Source organism: Felis catus, chromosome B1 (genome assembly GCF_018350175.1).
Source record: "Felis catus isolate Fca126 chromosome B1, F.catus_Fca126_mat1.0, whole genome shotgun sequence".
NCBI lineage: Eukaryota > Metazoa > Chordata > Mammalia > Carnivora > Felidae > Felis > Felis catus.
The window spans coordinates 52,814,863-52,841,572 of NC_058371.1; the positions used below are offsets into that span (position 1 = coordinate 52,814,863).

Sequence of the window (26,710 nt, forward strand, 5' to 3'; positions counted from 1 at the left end):
GGCCGGAGAGGCCCAGTGGGCCCAGGTCATGGGTGGCCTCGCGTTCCACATCACGGAACTCAGAGCTTATTCAGCTGGTGATAGGTAGCCACTGAGGGTATCAAGCAGAGGTTTTTAGTTTCTTTGGTGACAGCGTGGAGAGCAGGCGAGTAGACTTCAGGGTTCAGGCGGAAGGAGAGTCAGGAGCTCAGGTTGGAGGTTGGTGACAGCTCAGATGAGAGGCATTGAGGGTCTAGCCGGCAGCAGTGGCTGTAAGCATGGAGGCGAGGCCTGGATGCAGCAAAGGTGTCAGGTCTGTGGAGGTGGAGGAGGGTGAAGGCACCGGGAAGACTCGAGGATAACTCTCTGGTGCCCTGCTTCTGCTCTCGCTTTTCTTCATCTAGCCTGTTGCCCACACCACAGATTCCATCTTGTTTGGCTGTGTTCGCCCAGTCTTCGCGATATCATTTCCCCTTTTCTGTGTTGCTCTCCTCCAGCCCAAACTATGCTGACCATACCAAGCTCCACTCTGTTCCTGGCTCTGAGGCGTTGGGGATGGGAAGACCAGGGAGGACCTGGGTGGCTCCCCAAGTACAGGCCTCCTTGCTTGCTCCCTAGGACAGGCTGTGGGATTACCGGGCCTTGGTTGACATCCTGCCTTATTAGTGGAGTGACTTGGAGTTTCCTTTCATGTTCTCTGAATCTGTTTTGTAAGAGAAATGTGGATATAAAATACCTACCTGTTTAGGGTTATTGTAAGAAGTAGACACAGAAGATAAAGTTCCTAGGACTCCATAAGTGGCACTTAACTATTTTTTTTTCCTTTCTTTAACAGATTTATCATAGAATTCCCAGCTCAGACCCATCTTCTAGTAAAACAAGACAGATCATCTCCACCATCAGGACACAGAATCTTCCCAATTGTCAGCTGATCTCCCGAAGTCACTACTCCCCTATTTACCTGTCATTTGTCATGCTCTTGGCTGCCCTGAGCTGGCAGTATCTGAGCACCCTGTCCCAGGTCACAGAAGACTATGTTCAGACTGGAGAGCACTGATTGGGTAAGAGTGGGAGCTAACGCTCGCCGTGGAATAGACTGACCTTTCCTTCAAGGAAGGATGTTGGTTTCCCCCTCCCCCTCCGTTTCCCTCCTGCTCTAATTCCTAAGAGAACTCTGTGGACTTGGACCTTTAGAAACTGTGACCTGCAGTTGAGAAGATGACGATAAAAGGGAAGGATAGCTCACCCTCGGCTGGCAGGTACTTGTGGGCATGCTCACATCTGCGCAAGGTGGCCAACAGCCGGGTGCTCCTCGCTGCAGGGCAGAGGAAATGGTTGCGTATGGGGTTGCTGAGAGATCTTATTTCGTGTGAGTCCTGGCTAGAATTCTAATGAAATGTATTTAATTTGAAGCAACCTCGGAATACATGTCCTAGCAGGAAGTGAATTTTTCTCGGTTTGGTTCTGATTTTTCTTATTTTGTTTTCTCTTCAGTTGATTTGAATGTGGCAGATGTCAGTGTTGTAGCTCTAGGTGGTGGTCCCACGTTTCCTAAGAATGCAACTGTCTTCTGCACGTGAAGGCTAAGGATTCACCTCTGGGTGTTCTGGAATGGTTTCCTCATTTAAAAGATTAGCTTTCCCAGAGAAACTGCAGGATTGCCTTTGGCCCCATTGTAGAAGACTGGCCTCCAGTCAAGGCTGACTTTTTGAGAAGACACTATATGTAAAGATACGTTTGTCACTATATGTAAAGATACGTTTGTAAAAAAGAATGGAATTACTCTGCATTTGTCAAGGGCAGTTCACTTGAAAGCCTGGAGGCACATGGCAAATAAGAACTCAAGAGCGGAGTTAGTGATCGAGGGCCAGGGGGCCTGGCCCGCTGCTGCCCGCAGAGCGGACCAGAGCGGTACCAAGAGCGAGGATCCAGCTGCCTGGCCCCAGCTCCACTGCGCCCGCCGGAGATGAGCAAGTGACAGCATTGCCTCACTGCCCAGCCCGTAACCTGCATTAACTCTGCCAGCCTACTCTAAAGTGGGCCGATTCTCTTAGCCGCAGCAGATTTTATTACATCCAGGGGGCTTGTGGTTGTGGTTGTTGTTGTTATTGTTTTGTCCTTTGTTTCTGTTTTTAAAAAAAATCACGTTTATACACTGAAGTTTCAACAAAGACAAAAATGTTTTCAGGTGATGGGCTGGGAAGCCGAATGTACTTAGCCTAATTCTTCTAGCATCGCTGTTTGCCTTCTCCTTTACTCCCACGCAGCCGGGGTTGGTGATGCGTTCTCACCCAGTGACTCACCGAGAATCTCAGCCTGGACCAGGGAGGACCCCTCTCTAGGGGTGTTTGAAAAAGCCCCTCAAGCTGAGCAATCACTGTCGTAGGGCATTAAAGTGCTTTCTAGAAGCCATTAATGCTCTCCGTGTACATAGTATATAGTCTACTCTTTTGCTGCTGTCCTTTGTGGATGGTGACTTAATCACCGAAGTTGAGGGTTTTCCCCAGCAATAATATTGGCCTTGCATTGTTATACGCACACCCACACTGATTTTCGTCCTGTGACTGCCGCCGCCTGACACAGTGGCTTAGTTTTGGTCTGTGGGAGCTGCAGTTGGTTGATTGGTTTGGGGCTCAGTTCTGGACAAACTTGTCACCACACTGAAGCCAAAGTCCTTTGCCACCTGGAGTACAGCCGTGAGCCGCACTCAACAGTAATTTCCCAAGTAATTTAAACATCGGAATTTGGTTAAAGATTCCAAGGTAGGTTGTTATAAATTTGTGCGTTGAAGTATCAGATTAGTTCTGTCCTGTGTAGAACACAGGACAACTTGGTGGAGAGCCTTGGTCGGAGGTGGATGTACCGGAAGTTTTCCTCCTGGCTCACTTGTGACCTGTGCGACTTTCTAAGCTTCTGTAAGGTTTATTAGATGACCTTCTAGGTCCCTCCCAACTGTAAAGCTGTGGAATTTTTCCTGTTGCTGACTTGTGCCAAGGTCTTAGCTCTACTGTCCACTCCTGAGTGCTTTGGAAGACCATTGCCCTTCTGTTTCTCTACTTAAATTGCCACGTAAAATACAGGATACGCAGTTAAACTTGAATTGCAGACATAATAGTGTTTTTTAGTAGAATTATGTCCCCCAAATTGTATGGGACATACTTTTTTCTTTTAATGTTTATTTTGAGAGAGCATGTGAGCAAGAGGGGGAAGGGCAGAGAGAGGAGAGAGAGAATCCCAAGAGGGTCCTGCACTCAGTGCGCAGAGCCAGACACAGGGCTCCATCTCACAAACCTTGAGATCATGAGAGCCGAAATCAAGAGTCAGACGCTTAACCGACTGAGCCATGCAGGTGCCCTGCACAGGATATATTTCTACTAAAAAATTACTTGATCTGAAATTCAAATCTAATTAAGCATCCTTTATTTTTGTTAAATCTGGCCACCTCACTCTGCTCCACACTAATTATTCATCAAATATTTAGCATCTCTGGCCCATAGTCTACTTGATTTCTACTTACAGTGAAGTATTTTTTAGCTTTTCCTCAGAGGAGGATCTGACCCATCTGAATCTAAAATTCCATTATAACAGACCTGAGCAGGAACCTGCTCTCCACACTCTGGGAGCTTCTAGAGCTCCAGGTAAGGCCTGTGCAGACACACAGAGCCACCTATCTCCCTTTGGGAAAGTGCTTGGAGCAATTACCCAGAAGCCCATTCTATCAGAACCATTTCTCTGGGTCCGGCATGCACATGTGCATAGGGGAGGAGACATGGCTAGCCATTTGTTAATTATTCTTAGCAGCTTTGGAAGCAGAGCTCTAAGGCTGTGGTTCTCAGTCTTTAGCATCAGAGTTGCCTGAAGGTCCCAGATTGCTAGGACCATTTGTCTCTCAGGTCTGGGGCGGTACCCCAAAACTTGCATGTTAAGCTCTCAGGTGATACAAATACTGCTGCTGGACAGGAGCCCAGTTTGAGAACCACTGCTCTAAGGCCTTATTCTTCAAACCTGAGTGAACATATTGAATTACCAGGAGTCTTGTTAAATTACAAATGCAGACTGAGGTCTGGCCCAAATTCTGCATTTCTGACAAGCTAGGTGATGGCCATGCTTTTCAAGTGGGACAGGTTCAACTGTGTGCTCAGATGCGAAGTCTAAACTAAAATCACGCCCTTCTCCAGGGAATAAACGAAAAGGCACAGACGGTCACTTCCATCTATCAGGACAGGCACCCCAGGAAAACATGGCACCAATTGAACTGAGGTGATAGGGTGGTGGTCAGTGAGGTAATTTGAGGTTTATGAAAGAATTGACATCGATTCCAATCCTAAATAGACATTGTTTTATTTTCTAACAAAGACTCAAGCTGACCCTGAGGATGCCATGAAGTTCATTTGGGTACTTCGTTTTAGGGCAGCTCTTTCGCCTTCCAGGGGGGAGGATGGGCTGCAGGTGGGCACGTGGCAGACAGGATGGAAACGGGATCATTCAACTCCATTTGGAGGGCAGGTCGAATTTGTTAGAACTACATTGAGGTTATGAATGTCTTCTGATTGCAATTTTAAGAATAAAGCAATTGCAAAATTTGTGGCTTTGGTAGCCTTTGTTAAACACTTCTGAAATATGTCGGGTTTCATAAATTTTCCCTTCAGTATTCACCGGGTGTAAGAGCTTATTTGATGATGCAGTTTCGGATTCCTTGTTTTTAATGTTCATTTATTTTGAGAGAGAGTGCGCAAGCTGGGGCAGAGAGAGCATGCCAACCAGGCTCCGCGCCATCAGTGCAGAGCCCGATGAGGGTCTCGATCCCAAGAGACACGAGGTCATGACCTGAGCCAAAATCAAGAGTCAGAGGCTTAGCTGACTGAGGTACCCAGGTGCCCCTCTGATTCCTAACTTGCAATTCACATCAAAAGTCACACTTTCTGTGCTTCTGGAGCGAGTCTACCTCTCAGGGAAAGAAGTCACGTGTTGATAGGCCAGTGGGATGGCTGCAGTTTCCCCCGTTCCCAAGAACTGGTACGCATCTTTGCTTAGGATTCTTAACTAGGCCCATGTAAAGCCACGGTTCTTAACCAGCAGTGTAAATCAGAGACCTAGGGAACTGAGAATACGACACACAGGCTCTGCCTCCATCCCGTTCCCTGTATCGTTCCAATTTTAGTATATGTGCTGCCGAAGCGAGCACTCCATCCCGTTCCAACATCGGAGGGGACCAGGGAAAGCCGGTCCTCCGCTAGGACACCTGGGTCACGGCATCACTGATACGCCATTGCTTGTGTGAATCCTCACACAGGTCACTGCTGGCCTGTAGCTGGTAAAATGCGGAGTACGGCTTTGTTCTTAGCTCTTTAAGCAGGGGCAGAGTTCATCAGGGCTTGAGGCAGTTTAGGGGATGAATTTACAGAACAGGGTGGATGAAAACGGCAGAGGCCTAAGAAGAGAGAAACTGGTTTGAAAGTGCAGCTGGGGCAGCGAGGAGTTAAAGTAGGCATTTATCTAGTTTCCCCTGAGGCAAGAGACCCCCGGTTAGAGTTTCAAGGACCCCCAGATGCAGGAAAATGTTGATTCCACGGGATAAGGACAGACAGCAGCTCCGAGTCTACAGACAGCGGGATCCCCACCAGAACACAAGGCTTCACGTTAAGGGAGCAAACTTTTATTGGCACCGTCATTCCTTGTTAAATTAACAGAGTGAAGCAGTGATTTTTTAAACGGTTAAAGCTGGCTTCTCCCAAACGAGCTCCACTGTGTCAGGCTGATAGGCCTGTTCGCTCACGACCACCCGGTTTTGTTGTAAGGAGACAGCCTGTGAAGCAGGCCAGCTCTTCCAAAAAGTTTCCTCGTTCGTCCGTATGACCAGCTGAGGTGCACAAAATTAAAAACCCCTATTTAAAAAGGAGCCATGCCACGGAGAAGACCAGAGAGGGGGTGCAGCACTGCAAAGCTCAAGGGATGCAGGGCCCTGGGAGAACAGCTTTCTCCAGAGAGCTGCCGCACTATTTTCCTCAACTTACTCCAAATCTAGAAAGTTCCTCGCTCAGAAGTACTGCCGCTGGTGGCAATCTGTCTTGTGAGGAACTCCACTTCCTATTCCTGTGGAAAGCCTACAGGCCCATGTGGATGTTTGTCTCGCTCCCTGGTGCACGCAGGTTGGGGGGGGCGGGGGGACGGTGTGGAGGTGGTGGCCGCAGGAGTCGGAGCAGCAGGCACTACGCGCAGCACTAGTCTACGGGGGAGGCCTCGCCGTGCCTGCAGCGGGCACTGACGTGGGCTAAGTGTGCACTGTGACAGCAGGTCCACTGAACGGGCCGGAAGGTGGCAGGCTTCGGATGTGTCTCCTTGGAAGACAGTCTGACGGTAGACACGAGGTTTGGCCCAATCCTTCAGGCCCTGTCCAAAACGTCTTGTATCTCAACTGAATGCAAAGAATGAAAGACATTCCTACCCTCCGTTACCAGCCCAACTGGCTCGATTTAGGGAAAAACTGCCCCGGGGCTGGCAAGACCAGTGCCACAGCAGATTAGATCCTTTTCCAGTACTGCTCAGTGCATGGGATTCCAGCCACAACTTCCGATTCGATTCCACAGTGATCCCGTCCCCGGAGGATTTTAAAGAAGCCTGGAAAGCAAAAGTAATATGCCTTTAAAGTGTGCCTTGGGTTTTGGTCCTTGTCAACATACTCAGACTCACCCCAGAAACACCTAGGAGCGGCAGACCCCAACCCAGCCCTAAAGCAAGCATCAAATCGGCATCGAGGTGCCCTGTCGATGTCTACTGTTTGCCCAGGAGCCTGGCACCACATCGTGAGGCCTCTGGACACCACTTCCAGTGGACCCCACATAAACCGGCTCTGCGCCTGGGGCGATGGGGGAACTGTGCGACCTGAAGCTGTCACCTGCTTCACACCACCCTCTCAGGATCAGAGTCTACCCTTATGGCAAGGGAACCCCCAGCTCACTAGCACCCAGAAACCTGGAGGCTCACAGCTGAGCCCCGGGCCTAGTGTTAGGAGCTGTGCAGCAGCTTTTCAGCTGAGCAGAAAAGGACAAGAGGACCCCTACGTCCTGGCTCACCACACCCTCCTAGCAGGAAGAGGGCTGCCACTCACCATGGTCGCCCCAGTCAGTGTTCCAGGAGTTCCCAACCAGCCAGTAAGGTGTGTCATTCTCCACGCCCCAGCCCAGGATGCGGACAGCATGGCCTCCCATCATTTCTCCGGTGACGTGCTGGTACACGCCTAAGGGAAAGCCCATTCAGGTAGAGACCAGGCCGATGCCCCATTTCCCACGGCATCCCTGCACCTCAGCCAGCTACCTGTCAGGACAAATGGGGTCCAGAGGGCCCAACGAGCCCTCCCAAAGAACTGCTTGCAAACAGGGTAGTACAAGAGGCCTGGTGTTCTCCCAGAAGGCTCCAGGGGCTCCCACAACGTTCGGGAAGTATTTAAATAGGTTTTTGAAAGCCCAACACTCAAATGTGTTGAAAAAATATTAAAATGGGGGTCCCAACAAAACACGCTTCTTGGTCACCTTTAAAACTAAAGTTACAAATTCTAATTTAAGGAAAAAATGGAATGTTAACAAACCAGTTATCTGTTCTACATACTGGGACTCCACGTAAGGATTTATTTGTCAAAAGGGTTCTATAAAACTTAAAAGAGTTTTAACTGCTGCCCTGGGATACACGCAGAGGAGAAGTAGGAGACAGGCCGGATTGGTGGCGGCGAGCACTGATGAAGAAAGACACAGGCAGAGGTGCCCATGGGCCTGTCAAGCAGGCCATCCCCTCATTGGTGAATCACTTTGTCAAATGAAAATGCATCCTTTTGTAATATGGGTGGGGACTGTTAAAAACTGCCAGCTTTATAACTTTTTCCGTGCCAGAATCATCTTTATCCAATGAGGTTTCATAAAAGTTGAGAGGTTTGAAGTTTTCCATCTGGCACAATGTAAATGAGACCGAAGTGGTCAGCTATAGACCGTTCATCTAGAATGGGGGGTTTCTAAGAGGGCTCTTGGGCCAGGGGCTGTCCTCATTCCCCGGGTGAATCCCCACAGCCTCCCACACGGCCAGGTGCTTCCTGTCTTCTCATCCACTGAATGTGAGGCATGATCTGGGACGTGGCCAGGACAAAATGAGGTCTTCTTCCTTGATAGAGTCCTGGTGGTCCCCCGGAACCCAGACCTCCTCTGCTCCCACTGCCATCAGAGGGGCCAATACATACCAGACTTGTACTGCAAGAAGTCCGAAAACACAGAGAAGGCCGCCTCTACAGGGCCATTTTTGTAGATCTCCGCCATGATCTCTTTCTCACTGTTGGACACGCTGTAGGAATTGCATCCTGGCAAATGAATCAGCCGAGTGGGGGTGAGGCGTGCTTCCCACGGTTCCCTCAGTCAACTATGCACTGACTTAAAGGGGGATTCGCCCAGCCCGGGGGGGTCAGGGAATGCTTCTGCAGGGGAGAATGATGGAATTGGACCCGGAAGCCAAGAAGTGGGAGAGCAGAGCTCTGTATCGGGAGGGGCAGTGAGCAGGAGACCCCGGAAGAAGGGTAGAGTGGCACCCAGAAAGATTCTCGGCCAGATTACTCCTCTGTAAAGCGAGGGGTCTGGTCCCTCCCCACTCAGAGGGTCTGTGACTCTCAAACAACAGGAATCCTGAGGCCAAATTCAGGGTGGAGACATGCAGAAATGCAGCGCGCTGCTCCCTCTGACAGGAGAGTCCTTCGTAACTTTCCTTTCTCCATCCTGCGTTCCTGACTCAGACTCACTTGCCCTGGCCTCTCCCTTTCTCTGGCCTGGGAAGGGTGTCGGCAGGTCCCCGGGCCCAGGGTGCTGGGTAGTAGCCCAGGCCCCACCTTACCGTAGTGCTTGTCTTCTTTGTAGGATGGGGTGTAGCCGGGCTCACAGATCTTGCTGCACTTGGGGGTGTCCCCCTCTCCTGTGCATGGGGGCCGGGAGCCATTCACGTGGTGCTCACAGGGAGGGATGGAGTAGGGTCTGCAGCCTGGGGGGGACCAAGTGGAAAGGAGGGTGTCAGCCGACAGCTTCTTCAGAAGCCCCTTGAAGCAGAGGGCAGAGCTGGGGCGACAGGGGCAATAGGTCAAATACACAGCATTCCCCACACTGTGCTAACTCTGCCTTCTTCTCCAGCCTCCTGCCTTCCACCCTCAACTGTCACTTTGTAATGCACAATGAGCCTGTTACTGTTCTTTGATATAAAATCCATCTAGCCAGATATGCGCTGATGGCAGACACTCACCTACATGGGAATCATAGAGGCCACCAGAAACCAGGCCTTGTTTTGTCCAGAAGTTCCAAGCTTCAGCAGGAAAGCCCCCATTACAGCTGAGAAAAGAGCCATCCATTAAATTCACTGTGAGAGAAGTTGTAGCTGCTCCCAGACCACTGCCTGGGGCCCCAGGGTTTCAACTGGCCCAGCAGCTCTCCTGGGTCTCAGCCAACCCCACCTCATCCCCTCCTTGGCTAGTCACTTCTTCCAGGGAATCACCACCACCATCCTCAACAAGTCGGAACGACTCTCTTCTTCCTGTCTACCCCAAACTAGGCTGTGTCCTTCCTGGAACACGGAATGCACATTGCAATTCCCTGGTGTTTTAATACAGAAAATGCGAAGGCCAAGGACTGGTGTGAGGTGAGGCCTTGGCACTGTTTTTTAAACTCCCAGGTATTTCTAATCTGCAGCCACATCTGAGAACCACGTTATAAAACCAAGGCCAGAGCTGGCAAAAAGGCAGGCACCCAACATTCTTAATTACAGAAAACAGACCCCAAGGCTATTACATTTCCTTCAGCAAGAAGAGGGAACAAAGATGACAAAAACCAGGCCTGAGATCTGAAACTTAATCACATATTCCAAGACCATCTGTGTTGTGCCTGGACCCCATCGCCCACACCCAGCACTGTGGGGTCAGCCCGGTTTTAGGCGGCTCCCAGAAAAGAGCAGTCACGCCAGGCCTGCTTCTGGACTCCCCAGGTCCCCAAGATGTCCCAGCAAAGGACCGTTATCTGACCTGCAAGTACCACTCCTGTCCTCAGGGAGCCCTCAGCCGCTGTCCAGGAGGCCTCGGCCTGGGGACTCCCAGTGCCATTCCCAGGGGCCCGGCTCCCACAGTGGAGGATGCTGCTTCAGACTCACCCATCCCCACACTGGTCACCACAGCAGGTGAGCATGTCCTCGGCGGACACCTCCACATTGACGTGGCCATTGGTGAGGATGCAGATCCGGTCAGAAATGGCTTCCACAGCCCCAAATGCCTGCAGGAAAACAAGCCCCACGCAGGTGAGCCCCACTCCTGGACTGTGGGCCCCACCGGCCACCGTCCACAGCGTCAGAGGACCACAGCAGGCGGCTCAGACCTTGCTGACTAGTCTCTCCCAAGGTCAGTGAGGGTCTTGGTGCTCAAGCTGGTCTTTAAAGTTAGGAGACCCATCCACCCCACATCTCTATCTGGTCACTCAGCTCATTTCTAAAATGTGGTTTCTGTTAACAGAAAAAACAGCTCACACAAAGGACAAATACTGTATGATTTCACTAATACAAGGTATCTAGGCTGGTCAGTAAGAGACAGAAAGGAGAGGGGTGGTTGTTGGGGGGCAGGGAACGGAGGGGCAGCGTTTAATTTCCACGCTTACAGATGACAAGAGTTCTATGGATGGACGATGGTGATGCGTTCACAATAACGTGAATGTACTTAACGCCACTGAACAGTACACTTAAAACTGGCTAGGACAGGGGCGCCTGGGTGGCTCAGTTAAGCATCTGCTTCAGCTCAGGTCATGATCTCGCGGTCCGTGAGTTCAAGCCCCACATCGGGCTCTGTGCTGACAGCTCAGAGCCTGGAGCCTGCTTCAGATTCTATGTCTCCCTCTCTCTCTCTGCCCCTCTCCTGCTCACACTCTCTCTCTAAAAAATAAATGATTAAAAAACTTTTAATTAAAAAAATGGCTAAGGTAGCTCAGGTCATGATCTCACAGTTCATGGTTTTGAGCCCCAGCTCAGGCTCTGTGCTGACAGCTCAGTGCCTGGAACCTGCTTTGGACTCTGCGTCTCTCTGCCCCTTGCTTGCTTGTGCTCTGTCTCTGTCTCTCAAAAATGAATAAGCGTTAAAAAAAAATTGCCGACCAAAAATGGCTAAGATGGTTAATATACCACGTGCACTTTACCACAGTTAAACAAAATTAAGACAGCTCATTGACAGAGATGGATGTTTCTCCACGAAGCAGAGTAGGAGTCTAATGGTGCTTGCTGATGGCCTAGGACAGCGCATCAAACAGAAAAAGAGACAGCCTCACAGCACACACACGGGCCACCCAGGGCACTTTGCGTATCTATCTATTCTTCCACCACAGATCTTCATAATTTTTATGTTGACAGAAACGAAGGCTCAGCAAGTTCCCATAACTTGCCTAGTCATGGCTGATCTCACAGCTGTCCCCCCGCCTCACGCCAGCCCCTCTCACCCAGCAGGAACCACAGGAACCCTGGTCTCGGATCTCTTTGATGGTCGGGCAGTTAGGCCAGTGTTCCCGGGCATCGAAGTTTTCAGGCAGAACCATGTCCTCGGCAAACGAAACTCTAGATAAAGGAAGGCCTCCGTGACAAGCTTGCATGTCACAAACCACCCCCACCCCTAAAGAGGCCAGTGACTTCGGGCCAGGCCACCGCCTGGCAAGGGAGACACAAGGGAGACAAGCCCAAGATGATGGCTGCAGGGCTGTCCCCTGGGAATTCTGTAGAACCAAACCAGGAATTCTACTGCTCAACACAGCTTCTCATTCCCTATGCTGTTTTCCAGTCTTATCTTCTGGGGTATCTTTCAAGAGTTTTGGCCACAAAGTCCACATAACTGTGTTTCGTCCTCCCCTAACCCGCCCCACACAGGGTCTGCCCAGGGTCCTTGCATCAATTTTAGTATCTTCACCACCGTGTTAAGTCTCATAGCTATTCCATCTGTGTTGTCAGAGATTTCTAATGCTTCTTACAAGAGTAATGTCTACATGAAAATGCCCACTGCAGAGTTCTCCAGAAAAAAATGGAACATTGATGGAGATCATATGACTTTTCTTAAATTCTCCTTAAACCATTTAAGACTGGGGTCCATCCCGGTCATGCAGAACCAGACCTGGGGCCTTTTCCATTGGGGCTCTGAGACACCTGCAGCAGCACAAAACACGGGCACCGGGGGCTGAGCCCTGTCAGGTGGCGTCCTTGCGGCTCTGGGAGGGGGAGACCTGTGGGTGCCAAGGCCTCCTTTCTTCCCTCCTTCCCGCTGTGCCAAACACACACCTGCGGTTCCCATGGCAGCGGGGCAGGTGCAACAGAGTTTCTATCCCCCAGGGAGCAGGCACTCACCTCTGGGGCAACTTGGGCCCACCCAGGATGGTGCCGCACAGCCTCCTCAGGTAGCTCGGCTCCACATGGTAGAAGTTGTGTCCAGCCTGGAAGAGAGCCCCGCCCGCAGCAGTTAACAGAGGGGGTGTCTAGGGATGCGGGTGGATGGAAGTATGCACACCGCCCACATGCAACGCCTGACAAGGCCAGGGCTCCCATCCAGCTCAGCAGAGCGAAGGGGGTTGGGGCCCTCTTAGAGAACACACGTGTCCCCAAATTCATGGTGAAACCTAACCCTTGATGGCACCTGGAAGTGAGGCCTTCAGGAGATGATTAGGTCATGAGGGTGGAGACTTCATGAATGAGATTAGTCTCCTTATAAAGGAGACCTCAGAGAGCTGGCCTGCCCCTCCCACTAAGCGAGGACACAATGAGCAGTCACCCATCTGCAACATAGAGCCCAACCATGCTGGCGCCCTGAAATTGTACTTCCAGCCTCCAGAACCACAAGCAATACTTTTCTATTTATAAGCCACCCAGTCTGTGGTATTTTGTTACAGCAGCCTGAAAGGACAAGACAGGCACCCTGCGAGCAGGCCACGATCAGCCCAGAGCAAGCCACACGGGCAGCGCACAGCTCCCAGGCCAGTGGGTGTCTCCTCTGATCTGCTATGTCTACTGATGTCAAGAGAGACACTCTGCAGCCCTGAACGTGGCTTATTCCTCATTTCTTAATTCCTGAAGCCCCAGGACTGCGGGCCAGCCAGAATTGAGGTGCTGCCACTACTGATGAGCACTAGCACCTACCATGGTGGGGTTCAGGGTCTTCCTGATGATTGTGAACCCTTCCAAAGCTCGTTTATCACCCAGTGCACTTCTATGGATACACACACACACACACACACACACACACACACACACACGGAAGGGAGCAGGTAGGCATGGGCCTGAGTGGCCAGGACTCTCAATCAGACCAACTGTCCAGGACAGAGTGTCCTGTGGGCCACAGCTGCAGCCACCTCCCTTGGGAGTCAGAATGCACAGACCGATCCCCAAAAGGGACACGCACAGAAGTCCCCACAGCCCACCTTCCATGTAGTGTTACGTTTGTTAACATAGTCGACCAGCTCATCCGACAGGAGCTGGAGAGGCGGTCTGCTCTGGGCATTGGTCAGCACCACCAGGCAGCTAAGAGTGGCCAAGAGCTGCCACATTTTGGATGCTGGATCTTAGAGTCACCTAGAAAAGAAAACACACAAGACATCAGGACACTTCTTTCAGTTCAAGTGCTTAACATACACAAGGGTGCCATCTCTGATGGCATGGTTCCAGGGCCAGAAACAACCCAGTAGTCAAAACACCCACGCCCCCTTCCCGGCTCTGCCATCTCTGCCCCCTTCTGTTCCTCAGTGTCCTCTCCTGGAAAGCTTGGGTGTGGTGGCAGAGAGCCCTCGAGGACCATGGGCTCCCAGGCCTCGTATCATCAAAATCCCAACCTATGCCCACATCACAGGGCCGTGCCGTGGACTGAACGTCCGTGCCCCCCAGCCCCCCAAATTCATAGTGAAATCCTAACCCCAATGTGGTGGGATTACGAGGTGGAGCCTGTGAGGGGTGATCAGTCAGGAGGATGGAACCCTTGTGATGGAACTAGTTTCTTATAAGACACCCCAGAGAGCTCCCTTTCCCTTCGGCCATGTGAGGACTCCACAAGAAGTGTGGTGACCTCGAGAGGGCCCTCATCTCACCATCCTGGCACCCTGACCTCAGACATCCCCCATCATCCAGAACCAAGAAACAAATTTCCGTTCAGAAGCCACCCAACGTGTAGTATGTGTCGTAGCAGCCCACGGGCTAAGACGGACTGTATTTGCTTCTCCTCCAGATGTCTGGGAGACAGGACAGAGAAAACCACATGGCTGCATTGCAAGCGGCGAGGCCCTTTTGCAGCTGCGTCCTGGTGATGCATGTGGCCTGGGTCTCGGGGGCTGTCCTCAAGCTGTGTCTGAGTCACTGCTGTTCCCTGGATGGTCTGTGGCTATCTTGGGAGCTGAGAGGATGGGGCGCGCACTGACCCGCTGCCTGTCATAACCCCGGGGCCCAGGCCACAAAGCAGGATCGGTGACTCCAGGAAACAAATCAATGAACGCAGATACTAAGGCTAAATTGAGTTCAGTGCCCTCCCTACTATTGCCAAACTGCCTCTCCATGGGTCTGCAGAACCCAAGTCTTGGAGACTTTTTTCCAAGTCAGTGCTCTGAAAGAGTCAACAGATTAGGTCCCAAGTAGAGGCCCAATGAGAACAGAAAAATACAAAAGAAAATACATTTGAGACACATTCTGGATATAAAACAAGCAAAACACAAGCGAGCCAAGCCCAGCGTGTGCCAAACTCAGCAGAATCAGGGAAGCAGGGCTGGTTTGGCCAGTGGCACAAGTCTGAGATTTTTCTCTGGTTTTTCCAGTCAGCCAAGGGCTCTGTTTCCTGGTTCAAAGTGGGAGCTCCCGAGAAGGGAAATCATCCCATTACAACCACAGTCCTTAGATCTTGGATTGGCTTGCAAGTCAGGAGACGGGCAGTTTCCCGCTCGGCCTCTGAATCACGCTCTTAGGCAAGCAGCTCTAATGAAAGCAAGAAATGCTCTTCTGGGTGTCACAGCACCATGGGGCCTTGTGAGATGCCCACACAGTGGGGAGTGGCGGCGATGGGGAGAGGGGGAGGATTTCCTGTCCCTGACCTCTGGGGCTTCCAGAGTGACCCACCTCCTCCGGGGTCACGGGGTTACAGGAAGATGCACTGAACATGCCGCCTCCCACAGTTAAGTATGTCCGAGGGAAGATTTAAACTTGACGGCTGCCTCAGCAACAATTCATCCCAACGAATAACTGTGATGGCAGCAAACGATTCTAGAAAAGAGCATTGATGGAGGCTTGCTTTCTGAGATAGTCGGTACATTATAAAACCCTGGGTGACTCCTGCCTGAGAACAGTCTGGTCAACAAAACAGACAATTCAGAAGCATCTCCTATGTGTGGGTGCTCAGCATATGTGGTATAGGTGGGTAAGGAAGCAGCACATGTCATAAATGGTGCTTGCACATCTGCATCTTGGAAAAAATAGTAAGGCTGAACGTTTACACTTGGTTTCTCACACACGAGAAGCACTACACGGAAAAAAGTTCTTGAATTAAAACAGAAACCGTCTGAAGAAAATAAACGCAGTTTAAACAACCTATTATCGGAGTAAGATACTTATGACTGACGTAAAACCAAGGGACAAGGCTTGCTTACGTAAAAATAAAGCCACTCTTCTAGAAAACAAAATAAAAAGTGACCAACTACAAAATAGTACTTACATATAAGCAAAGCTTCATTTCCTTAATATGCAAAAGGCGCCTAAAAATCTGAATAAAAACAGGGGTGGCTCAGTCAGTTGAACATCTGACTCTGACTTCAGCTCAAGTCATGATCTCATGGTTCGTGGGTTCGAGCCCCATGTTGGGCTCCACGCAGAGATTCTGTCTCTCCCTCTCTGCCCCTATCCTGCTCATGCTTCCTCTCTCCCCCTCCTTCTCTGCTTCTGTCTCTCACAAAATAAAAAACTTAGTAAACTTGAAAAAAAACCTGGAAAAGCAGAATAAAAAAGTGGCAAATGGACACACACAATAAAGTATAGGAAAAAGAACTACAAATGGCCAGCAGATATTAAAAGATGCTCCACCACAGGGAGGTACAGATAAAATTAAGGACTGGCAAAGGCAGACAGCTGGACAGCTCCTGGGGGTTGGATTAGGTGTGGGAAGGCAGAGGTGCTGCGCTTATGAACCCCATGGAGACGATGGCCTGGCTTTTTGTTTTATTTAAATGTTTATTTTTTTTTTTTAATTTTTTTTCAACGTTTATTTATTTTTGGGGACAGAGAGAGACAGAGCATGAACGGGGGAAGGGCAGAGAGAGAGGGAGACACAGAATCAGAAACAGGCTCCAGGCTCTGAGCCATCAGCCCAGAGCCCGACGCGGGGCTCGAACTCACAGACCGCGAGATCGTGACCTGGCTGAAGTCGGACGCTTAACCGACTGCGCCACCCAGGCGCCCCTATGTTTATTTATTTTTGAGAGAGAGAGAGCATGAGCAGGAGAGGGACACAGAGAAGGGGAGGCAGAGAATCCAAGGCAGACTCCAGGCTCTAAACTGTGAGCACAGAGCCCGAAGCGGCCCTCGAACTCATGAGCCGTGGAGCCGTGAGATCATGACCTGAGCCCAAGTCGGATGCTTAAGCGATACCACCCAGGCGCCCCTCCCCGCCGCCGACCATTTCTATTAATTTGGCGATCTGCACACGCTTTGACTCAACAATTTGACATTCAGAAATGTATCCTACGAGCTTCAAATTCACAGATATATGTTTACTGAATATTCTTTGTATCACAGAAGACCAGAAACAAAGCAAGTGTCTACTAACCACAACTGTGAAGTTACAGTAAATGATTAATAGAATACAAAGTAACCATTAAGATAGGAACTAGCTGAAGCGAGAATCACATTGTACTGATAAGCAAATAAGCCCAAGATACCCGTAAGTGGAAAAAAGCAAGCAGCCGGTGAGTCATGGTAAGCGTGTGAGACCATGAAGCAATATACATTCACATTACCGTTACCACATGTAAAACACAAGGAAAAACATATGAAAGCAATATCTGTGGCGGGGAGATTTATTCTCCACTAACCCCCCTTTTTTTTAAATTAAATTAACATATTATATTCAAAGTTTTGGTCTTTTAGAAAGAGTAGCCAGAGCTACCAAAACCCCTGAGCCCAAAGGCACTTCCAGTTGATTTCCAGTCAACAGTGAGGCCTTCCCCCTAGTGACTTTCTGCTCAAAACACAGAACACCTTCTTTCCAGTGACTCACAGGGAGGCTGGTGTTCACCAGACCACATCAGGGACCCACGTGACCTCCAACTGTTAGGTGAATGTCTGTGTCCTCACATGGAAGAAGGGGCAAGGAAGTTGAGGTCTTTTTTTTTTTTTTTTTAATTTTTTTTAAACTTTTTTTATTTATTTTTGAGACAGAGAGAGACAGAGCATGAACGGGGGAGGGCCACAGAGAGAGGGAGGCACAGAATCTGAAACAGGCTCCAGGCTCTGAGCCATCAGCCCAGAGCCCGATGCGGGGCTCGAACTCACGGACCGCGAGATCGTGACCTGGCTGAAGTCGGACGCTTAACCGACTGCGCCACCCAGGCGCCCCAGCTGAGGTCTTTTTTAAAAAAAATTTTTAAGTTTAATTTGAAAAAGAGAGAGAGGGAGAGAGAGAATCGCAAGCAGGCTCCATGCCATCAGTTCAGAGCCTGATGCGAGGCTCAGACTCACCAACCTCAAGATCATGACCTGAGCCAAAATCAAGAGATGGATGCTTAACCGACTGAGCCACCCAGGCGCCCCTGAGATCTCTTTTAGAACTTCTGGGGAAAGAAGCAAAGCAGTCAGATTCCTTCCTTTTTCACGGCACCCTCTGAATTACAGCCGGTACCTTCACATTTTCCCCAGATGTAAGAACCTGGGGCACAAACACTGGAGTATACACTCTGGGCACGTGGGCATTGAGACCCATGCCAGCAGGTTGAGACCTGGCTGAAGAGCCCATCAGAATCACACCCTATCCTCGGCTTTCACTGTGACCTGTCAGGCAGGGGTGACAGGAATGTGGCTGGGTCCTGAGCCAGGCCCAGGTGAATGCTCCCTATATGTCTCCAGGTGGCCCCCGGGGCTTAGCCATCTGCTGAGATATTACATCATAGGCAAGTGGAGAATGGGAGCAATTCCATGGTAGCTTGGACTTTACACAAGATTCCTCTGGTTTTTCTGGTGGCAGAGACCACAGCCACGACCCATTTATTGGACGGTTCTCAGTTCCTGCACTGACGGCTGCCATGGCCATACCCAGGCCCAATTCCTGAGGTCTGCCAGGCCCCCCAGATGTGACACTTTGGTGCACTTGCCCTTTTCTTTCGGTTCCACAGGCCCTCCTCCAAATTTCCTGTTAACTTCATTCTCCCTACTCACAACCCTGCGTCAGGAAGAACCAGGGGCCCCAGTGAACTTCAGAGATGTGAGCCAGGAGGGCGGGAGCTCATCTTGAACCAGATTCCCAGCCCCACTAGGACTGAGCACTTGGGAAACTCCTCTTTTCAGCCCAGCCCTCCAGGCACAGGGCTGTGGCATTTGGCGGAAAGTCGGGGTTGAAGTGGCTAATAGCTGCGGTAGTCTGTGGGGCGGAGGAGCACTGGGCTTGGAGTCAGGAGACCTGGATTCAGATCTTCCACTTACTAACTGTGCACCCTTGAGTACCAACCTGTACTGAGCCTCAGTTTCACCACCTGTTAGACGGGGCTAATGACCATTCATTGCTCCAGGTGGAAATCAAGAGTGTCATGAGGGTGGGCAGAAGCCCCTGGTACAGCGCCTGCTCTACAGTAAGAAAGCAACAAAGGGCTGCTCATGTTGGGCACGCTTAATGCCCAGGTCCAACTCACTGCCCTGCTTCCTTCCCTCCTCCGTCTTCCCTTCTTCCCCCTACTTCTAGCCTGTGCCAGAGAATTCCGGGTCACTCCAAACCTGTCCACAAAACCCCTCCAGCACAAAGAGTCTGAATTAAAATGAGGTTTTAACCTCAATGAACCTCCAAGTGGGTTTCCATTTTGAGAGTCTGGAGACTGTTGAGCCCAAAGAACATTAAGTCAACTTTCTCCTCCTTGAAGGGGACACAGATGTCCTGAGAGCAGTGGCAATTTGACTTCAGTGAGCACCAGGCATCTCTCTCTGCATCCACACAAATCATGCACACTGGACAACCTATGTGCAAATGGTTAAAATAAGCTTGTTAACGTCGGGCTCTGTGCTGACAGCTGGGAGCCTGGAGCCTGCTTGGGATTCTGTGTCTCCCCCTCTCTCTGCCCCTCCCCCACTCATTCATTTTCTCTCTCTCTCTCTCTCAAAAATAAACATTAAAACAAAATTAAAACATAAATAAATAAAATAAGCTTGTTAACATGTTGGTCATGGGTTCCCTGGCCTTCGCATGAAGCAGAGCCAGCTCTCACTTCCCCTCTTTTGGGCAAATACTTCCCTTTTAATTTCTCAGTTCTGTGGTCTTTTTTTTTTTTTTTTTTTTTTTTAGTTACAGCAGAGAACGAACAGCAAGTCCTTATTCTGTGAGAAAAGAGGGGCCCGAAGTGGATAAGCACTTCCAAGTCACCAGACTCCCTCTCAGGGCGTGGGCTGGTGGAGGGAACAGCTGCGGGCAGATGGTGCTTCTAGCCCCGGGTCAGCTGGTCCTCCTGGGTAGACCTGGGGTTCCACTACACCCCTCTGCCATTTTGCCAAGACAAACTCCGGCTAAAAAAGGGCAGACTCTCACATTTCTTTCCTCTCCAAACCCTGCGGCACTTAACGGTTTACATGAAAGCACATCCCACTGAGGGTCTATAGAATGTCGACATGGGCACAGAGGGGCCTGGGGCCAGCTGATCCCGTTAGCCACCCCCCCACCCCCTTATAGCAGAACCATTCCCCAGACTCCTTTGAAGCCATTCCTGGGACTAACGCAGACCTTGGGACTCTGGAAGGTGCTGGAATAAACACAGGAGAGGAGCTGATGCCAAGTCACAGAAGGCTGAGAGTCCTGATATCCCTAAGGACATGCAATCAGTTTGGACTGTCACCAAGCTTGATTTTTAAAAAAGCTTTCTCATGTGACTGTAGAGCCCCTCAGGTAGATTGGATTCGAAATCTGTACTGAATCTAAGGAGACAGGTCTGCAATTTCCACATAAGCCAGCGGCAATCTTGTGGCCCACACAGAGGAGGAATGCATGCCTAGCACGTCTTCCTTCCCATACGTGGCTCGTGCCTGACCACTGCTGCTGTTCGTATACTGCCAACGTCTTGCACAGTGGGCTCTAAAGAATCAAAAACTGAGTGCGCCTAGATTTTACCAACAGCCACAAACTAAAGTTGTACCTTGTCTACAGATTAGGGGGAAGGTGGACAGGCAGGAGGGATATGAAGACTGAGTGGGACCTTGCTAGAGAACTTCGTCAAGCTTCTTTCTCCCCCACAAAGACTTATCTTGCCTCCTGCCATCACCACTGACGGTTGTTCCTGAAGTTTCAACCGCTTTGGTACACCTACACATCGAAACCAGGCAGCTCTTCATTTCCTCTGACTTCAACTTGCCCAGTCACACCTCAGCGTTGGAGCGGCTGTGATGCTGACACAACGTGCCTTCATCTCAGATACGCTCGGACCTTGCCTTTGAGTCTGAATCACACAGCCTTGATGTGTCTTTCGTGTTTCATGTCTTTGCTCCTGATGGAAACACGTTCAACTACTTCATGGCTTACGATCTTTAAATTAAAAATAACACAACAAAAAGGGCTCCTAGTCGCCATCCATCTCCTTAAAGCTGTGCGGGTGAGCAGGCAGCAGTTGGCGATCTGTCCTCTAGAGCCAAGCTCTGCAGCTGAATGCCCCAAAGCAACTCCTGGGTGACCCAGAAAGGGGGTCCACTGCAGTCAGCCACCAGCTGTGCAGCTAACAGCCCTGCAGGGTCAAGGGGAAGCAGCGAGAAGGCCCCAGCTGCCTCACCCACTTAAACAGCTTAGGCCACTCACAGGTACTTCCCTTGCAGCACACCTGCCAACCATCTGTCCAAAATCAGTGACTAATTCCCACCAGGTTGAGCAGGGCAGGCCTGCTCAACGCTAGTCTCCCACAGGGCCTGGAAACCATCTAGCTACACGGCCCACAATGGAACATCGCTTAAGATCGGCCACGGCAGCCCACATCCTGCAAACAGAAGAAGAGAATTACTACCTTAGGCTTAAAACAATGGACCCCAGGAAGGCCCTCAGCAGCTGAAAAAACTTGTATCACTGAGAACCAAGAGAGTTTGGGCAAAGTCCTAGAAAGTTCTGGAAGATTTTGCTCACCAGCTTTGCTCCACAGCCCTGATACTGACTTGCTGAGATGCTAAAGGGGGCACTGCATTCTCATGTCTCTGTTTCTCCCATGGACATACTGCCCGGATTCTGAAGGACCTCAGGACTGCTTTGCAAAAGCTTTCAGAAATCCTTGGAGATTTAAATGAGATTAGGGTTCTGTGCCTCCCCAGCCTGCAGGGGCACAGCAGCTCCGTAATTCGATTGCAGGCTAGATCACATCTCTCTGCCGGCTGGGTACGGAGGTGGCTAAGACTTCGGCAGTGCCAAACACAAGCGACAGAAAGGCCTTGCCTCTCTGCTTGATCTGGATTCCTCTCAAAGCTCCAGGAAAACATACTCACCTCACAAGGCTGTTGGGAGATGTAAGGAGATGGTCTTTTTGAAAGCGCCTTCCATGCAGCCTGGCTCGGAGCGGGCAGCCCTTATAACAAACTGCCACCAGGAAACGGCTGTGGGCTCACTAGTGAGGGGAGTACACATCTCTCTAGTCACAGGCCAGTTAACTCTTGATGTCCCAGGCTCATTCTTTTTACTCTCAGAAGTAAATGAAAAAACGGATGAAAAATTATGATCGCCCTACTTGCAGCAACGGGTCCCCAAACACTGGTTCATTCTGCTCTCTTGACCACCAGAACAAAGCACTCCCAAACACCAACCAGGTTAAGTGACTGAGACGGTGGCTCCCGGCTGATGTCTGACAAGGCCTCCACTCTGGAGTGGCGGAGGCCTTTGGCTGGCACGGCCTTCCCAGGTCTTGCACAAGCCTGGCAGCCGCGTGACTTACACATGTGTGAGCACATCCTGCCCAAGTCCAGGTCAGCAGGTCAGAGGGTCATGGGGAAGCCCAGCCCCTGCTGGGTCTTTTGGCAGAGTATCTAGGTGCCTTACACTGGATCGGTTTCCTATTTTGGTGGGATCTATCCCCCCTCCTCCCCTCATCCTTCCTGGTAACTAGGTTATCTTGATGACCAGACCAAAGTGAGTTACTGGCCTGGTGGAGACAGATTACAACAGTCAAGACTGTAGGCATGCATCTTTCTCGGCGTCCAGCATTCATAAGACAGTAACGCTGGAAAGGGACCTTTGGTCTTGTATGAAGCCTTTGTTTTATCACATGTGAGGGAAACTGGTGCTTGAGAAAACAAGCAAGCCCTGAGGAGTATATCTGAGTAGGGACAGACAACTGGCAAGAGATCAAACTCTAGGAGAAATTCCACCTCAGTTATTTTAGTGACCCCTGTCATGTCACCAACTTGCAGGAGCCTCAGTTTTCTCATCTGTAAAGGGGAAGCGTCAAACTACAGTACCCAAAACACACATGTGTTCTGAAAATTAAAAAAAAAAAAAATTAGAAAATTCCACCTAATTACAGAGAAGTCCAGATACCTGTTAGGATGTAGAGAAACCTTAGTACACTCTCGCTCTTAACAGACACATTAAAACTACAAACACTGTCAGGGACCAACAACAAAAATAGAAAACCTCACTAGATCAGTGGTTTCTTGGGCAAGGAATTAATTTGAATTCCTGGAAATAAAAATTAAATCAGCGACACCATTTCGAGCCCATCAGTTTGGTAAAAATTAAAGTCTGGTGATAGCTAGTGGTGGTAAATGAGGAACAGGAACTCTCAACCCCGCTAGCAACACATACTGATAACATCCACTGGACAGCGCTCTCTATCAGCATCTAGCACAACGGAAGTGCACACACACCTTATGACCCAGCAATTAATGCGACTTCTCCTGCTCTTGCCCTCGAGAAACTCTTGCAAGTGCCTGAGACGCCGAGGGTTTACTGTAGTGCAATGGTGAATAATGCAAAAGTAAAAACTAACTGTAACCTTGGTAAATACTCTGTGCGTTGGAGAGGAACTAGATCTTCATGTATCAACATAAATAAATCGCACAAACACTAGCGGGAAGGGATACACCGCAGCACAACTACAGTAATATCAATTTTAATAACATTGTTCACAGATTGATATAAAGTATTAAAATTACCAAAAAAAAAAAAAAAAAAAAAAAGCGTGCAGGAGAATTCTAAAGAACAGAACAGACAGGAGCCAGGATGTCTCCCAGGAAGATCAGAGGCAGGCCCCGGTGGGTAATGGATTTGCAGAGCCAACAAGCTGCAACCTGCCTCATTCAAAGGGGAGCTGTAACCAAGAAGTGCACTCACCCTAGGAACCCCACACAAGCCTGAGACTTGGAGGCCGCAGGGGCTGTGGGAAGGGTGTGGGCATGAGGCTTGAGGTTAAAAATGAGACTGGTTGAAGTCTAAATATACAATAACATTTGGTTCCTAGGTCCTCTTCCCTATCCAAACGAGGGTGGAATAGGAACATTAATTAACAGCCACGGAAGGAGGATTTATCGCCCACACACCCTTTCTTAGGCAGCCTCGGGAGTGTGTGCTGAGCTTAAACCAAGAGGTGACGCTATATATGGGACCAGATGCAGACACTGCTGTCTATCCCGTATATACAATACATACCTGCATGTGCCTCACCTAGATCCATCCCCATGTCAACCCCCACCATCTCTCTGCAGTTGAGGCTGAACCCTACGAAAGTGCCCAATTTCAATCCTTCTTGATCCAGAAAAATTCCCATTTCTTTAACACCTTCCTTATGTGAAACTATCTAAAATAGGCGGCAGACGTCATGTCATGAGCCCTCCCTCTGAAATACTTCAGTTTTTCTCTCCCTATGACAGGGAAAGTCTACACAACCACAAGTCATGACCACATGTAAGAAAATGACCCAACAGATGCTCGACAGCTCCTCTGGATATGCTCTCCATTGCCTCTCAATCCAACAGCCAATAGCAACACAAAATCTCTTATCCCTACAATGTGTGCAGCTTCCTACTCCAATTCCCAGGTCCCGTAACTGGGAAAAGAAAGCCAGTCTAGAAGAAAAGTCCTCAGCTCAAGCTGCGGAATCAGCAGCACACCGGCGGGTTCATCCTGGAGCCAAAAGGCCTCACCGCTTGACCAGTTCAGAAACAGAGCTGTCCTGACCCAACAGCAGGGCAGTTACTAGAGCCAGGGCTGGACTGGCCTTCGAAGCCCCCAGATAAGGGATCTACAGCTTTCCACTGCTGAGCGGCAGTATCCCAGCTGTGGGACAGATGCCCAGAAAGATCTGAGTAGAATCTTTCTCCAGGGCACCTTCAGGGTTGTTCTTTGGGAAAGCCACTGCCTGGGGGGTGAGGGCAGGGTGCGGCTCAGTCCCCTTTCCCCATAAGTTCAAGGGCTCTGGGTCACCATCACCTGTGCCAACAGGAAACAATTCTCCATTAAATTAAGGATGTTAGGGCAGAAAAGCAGCCGTTACTAAAACAGACACCCTTCTAAGCCTCGTCACCTGTCACATTCTTATTGTTCTGAATCTATTATAAAGTCAACTGAACGCATGTATCTCAGCTGTGTTTGCCTCTGGCGGAGGCACTTGAGGATTTGTTTCCCAAGGTAACAAAAGGAGCCAGGTCTCCATTTGAACCCCACCTCCTCCCCTCCCACTGGGGATGTGGGCCTAAGTAATTGTCCCATCCCCATCCCCGCCCCCCGCCTGTTGGCCTCCTCCAGCCTGTGGAAGAGAATGCTCTAGGCCCGCTAAGAAGGCAAATCCAATTTACATCTACCAGGACAGTCTGCTGCGACCCTCCGACTCCCTCGCCCAGGCCTCCAGGGTCACTAGCTGAGGGAAGAGGTGATGCCCCAGAGACTCTGGCCTGCTTTCTCCTCTGGCACACAACCCTGGCCTGTGGAAGGCGCCGCCTTCGCTCCACTGCAGTAGGGAGTGGCATCTTCCCCTCCACCCCCAGCCTCCCAGGGAGAGGTGGACTGGAGCCCCATGCCCTTCACCCAGTCTCCCAACCTTCTCTCAGCTTAATTTCCCCGTCCATGGTGGAATTAGCTCAACATGTGGTCTCCACCCGACTCCACCCAGTTCCAGGCTCGTGTTCTGGTTTCTATCTTCTGGGGTCCCTGGAATCGTGTGTGGTCGTGTGCAGAAAAGTTGCCCAAGCAAACCCTTTGGAACAAGAAAACACCTGCCGGGAGACACTATTTTATCAGCAATTTCCTGAGGAAACTGAGGCCCAGAAGCTCACAAGGGGTTGGGGAGGTAGATCCTACCCGGAAAGTCACCAGAACCCAGGCCAAGCGCTTCCCCGCAAGCTCCTCCCCCGGATCTCCCCCGCAAACTCCCCAGCTCCGCCCGGGCTGCTCCCCAGGCTCGACCCTGGAGCCGGGCGGATCGTGGGGTCTGGCTGAGCCGACCCGGGGCCGCGAGCACAGCCCTAGGGGACGGGCCGGCGGGTGCCTGCTTTCTGGCCGGAGTTGGGGCGGGTGCCAGGCTGCCCTCGTGGGATTGTTTTTTTGCTTCTCTCCCCGCACGGACTTTGAGAAGTGTGCGGGCTGCCATCCCTGCCCGCCCAGCTGTGACAGCCCGAGGGTCCTCCTCCCCCCCCCCAACTTCCCGCCCGCCCCGGGATATCTCGGGACCCGGCCTGGGCCTGGCGGGGGTGCAGAGGGACCCGGTGTCCCCGTCCCATCGCCAAGGTCACTTCCATCGCGGCGGCGCCGCGTCTCCACCGCCCGCCCGCACTCACCGACTCCGCAGCCGAAAGCCTGGGCCTGCAGCCTGCGAGCTGGGGTGCCGAAGCCCAAGCCGCTGCCGGAGCTTCCCCGAGCCGGCCCCAGCGCCTATTTACAGCGCCCGGCTGACTCGCCACGCCCTGCGCGCCCAGCTGACTCGCCACGTGACCGCTGCGAGCCCCGGGCCCGCCTCTCCACCCCCTCCCCCACCCCGGCCCGCTCCCCCACCGCCTCCCCCACCCGGGCCCGCCCCCCGCATCTCCGCCCTCGGCCCCCCCCCCACCCCCAGCGGACCCTGTACCCGACACGGCTCCGGGAGATCCCGCGGCTGGTGGGTAGGGGGAGCTTACGGATGGGGGCCGGTGGGGAGCCGAGGGGAGATGCAGGTGGCCCTAAGGGCCTCCATCCAGCCGGGAGAAATTCCCCAGGGGCCGCCGGAGCCTGAAAGCAGCCATTCAAAGCCTGATGGATCCCTGCTGGGGGGGAGGGGTAACTGTCCTTCATTTCATTCATTCAGAAACCACTGACTGAGTGGGGGTTATCATGATAGTAGGCCTCCCAGAAGAGCCTTAAAAGGCTCTTTTGGCGTTGATATTCTGAGAACGTGCCTGTAAAATACTCCGGCTGTGTAATAATAAATGGGTATGAATTTCAGGACCTGCGTCAGGATGTCCATGGAAGAGAAGGGGCAGAAATGTTTGAAAGAGGGGTGCCAGGAGACCCGTCCTAAAGGGGACACGCACAGCAAGTACGCTATTTTATTTG

The 26,710-nt window shown here is 51.0% G+C and overlaps 2 protein-coding genes across 6 annotated transcripts in view; one reads left to right on the plus strand and one right to left on the minus strand.

Moving 5' to 3' along the window:
- The window catches only part of FDFT1 (farnesyl-diphosphate farnesyltransferase 1), a 41,641-nt gene extending 37,077 nt beyond the window's left edge, over nucleotides 1-4,564 (plus strand). The window contains exons 7-8 of one of the 2 annotated variants that reach the window (XM_045055664.1): nucleotides 815-1,040; nucleotides 1,474-4,564. In XM_045055664.1, the coding sequence (XP_044911599.1) occupies nucleotides 815-1,036 (222 nt within the window). In that variant the 3' untranslated portion in view covers nucleotides 1,037-1,040; nucleotides 1,474-4,564. Of the gene's footprint in view, nucleotides 1-814 lie in introns of both variants that reach the window. The other variant, XM_003984844.6, reaches the window with a different exon arrangement.
- A 1,055-nt stretch (nucleotides 4,565-5,619) lies between these two features.
- On the minus strand, nucleotides 5,620-26,113 carry CTSB (cathepsin B). Of its 4 annotated transcripts, none has more exons than XM_003984845.5 (10): nucleotides 25,960-26,113; nucleotides 13,425-13,575; nucleotides 12,358-12,443; nucleotides 11,466-11,580; nucleotides 10,141-10,259; nucleotides 9,244-9,329; nucleotides 8,845-8,988; nucleotides 8,204-8,320; nucleotides 7,088-7,216; nucleotides 5,620-6,597 (listed from the first exon to the last, which is right to left on the minus strand). In XM_003984845.5, exons 2-10 carry the CDS (start codon nucleotides 13,548-13,550, stop codon nucleotides 6,500-6,502), a joined length of 1,020 nt encoding a protein of 339 aa, XP_003984894.1. In that variant the 5' UTR covers nucleotides 13,551-13,575; nucleotides 25,960-26,113; the 3' UTR covers nucleotides 5,620-6,499. The 4 variants fall into 4 exon arrangements, with proteins under 4 accessions (XP_003984894.1, XP_006930827.1, XP_044911600.1 ...); XM_006930765.4 differs by lacking the exon at nucleotides 25,960-26,113 and adding an exon at nucleotides 21,682-21,834; XM_045055665.1 differs by lacking the exon at nucleotides 7,088-7,216.
- Between the last annotated feature and the right edge of the window lie 597 nt (nucleotides 26,114-26,710).

Excerpts from the sequence above, each read along its gene's own strand:
- CTSB (XM_003984845.5), bottom strand. The coding sequence starts at position 13,550 with ATGTGGCAGCTCTTGGCCACTCTTAGCTGCCTGGTGGTGCTGACCAAT. Across the intron at positions 8,321-8,844 it reads CAAAGAAGACAAGCACTACG|GATGCAATTCCTACAGCGTG; the intron begins GTAAGGTGGGGC and ends TTCATTTGCCAG. Across the intron at positions 6,598-7,087 it reads CACTGACTGGGGCGACCATG|GCTTCTTTAAAATCCTCCGG; the intron begins GTGAGTGGCAGC and ends TTTGCTTTCCAG.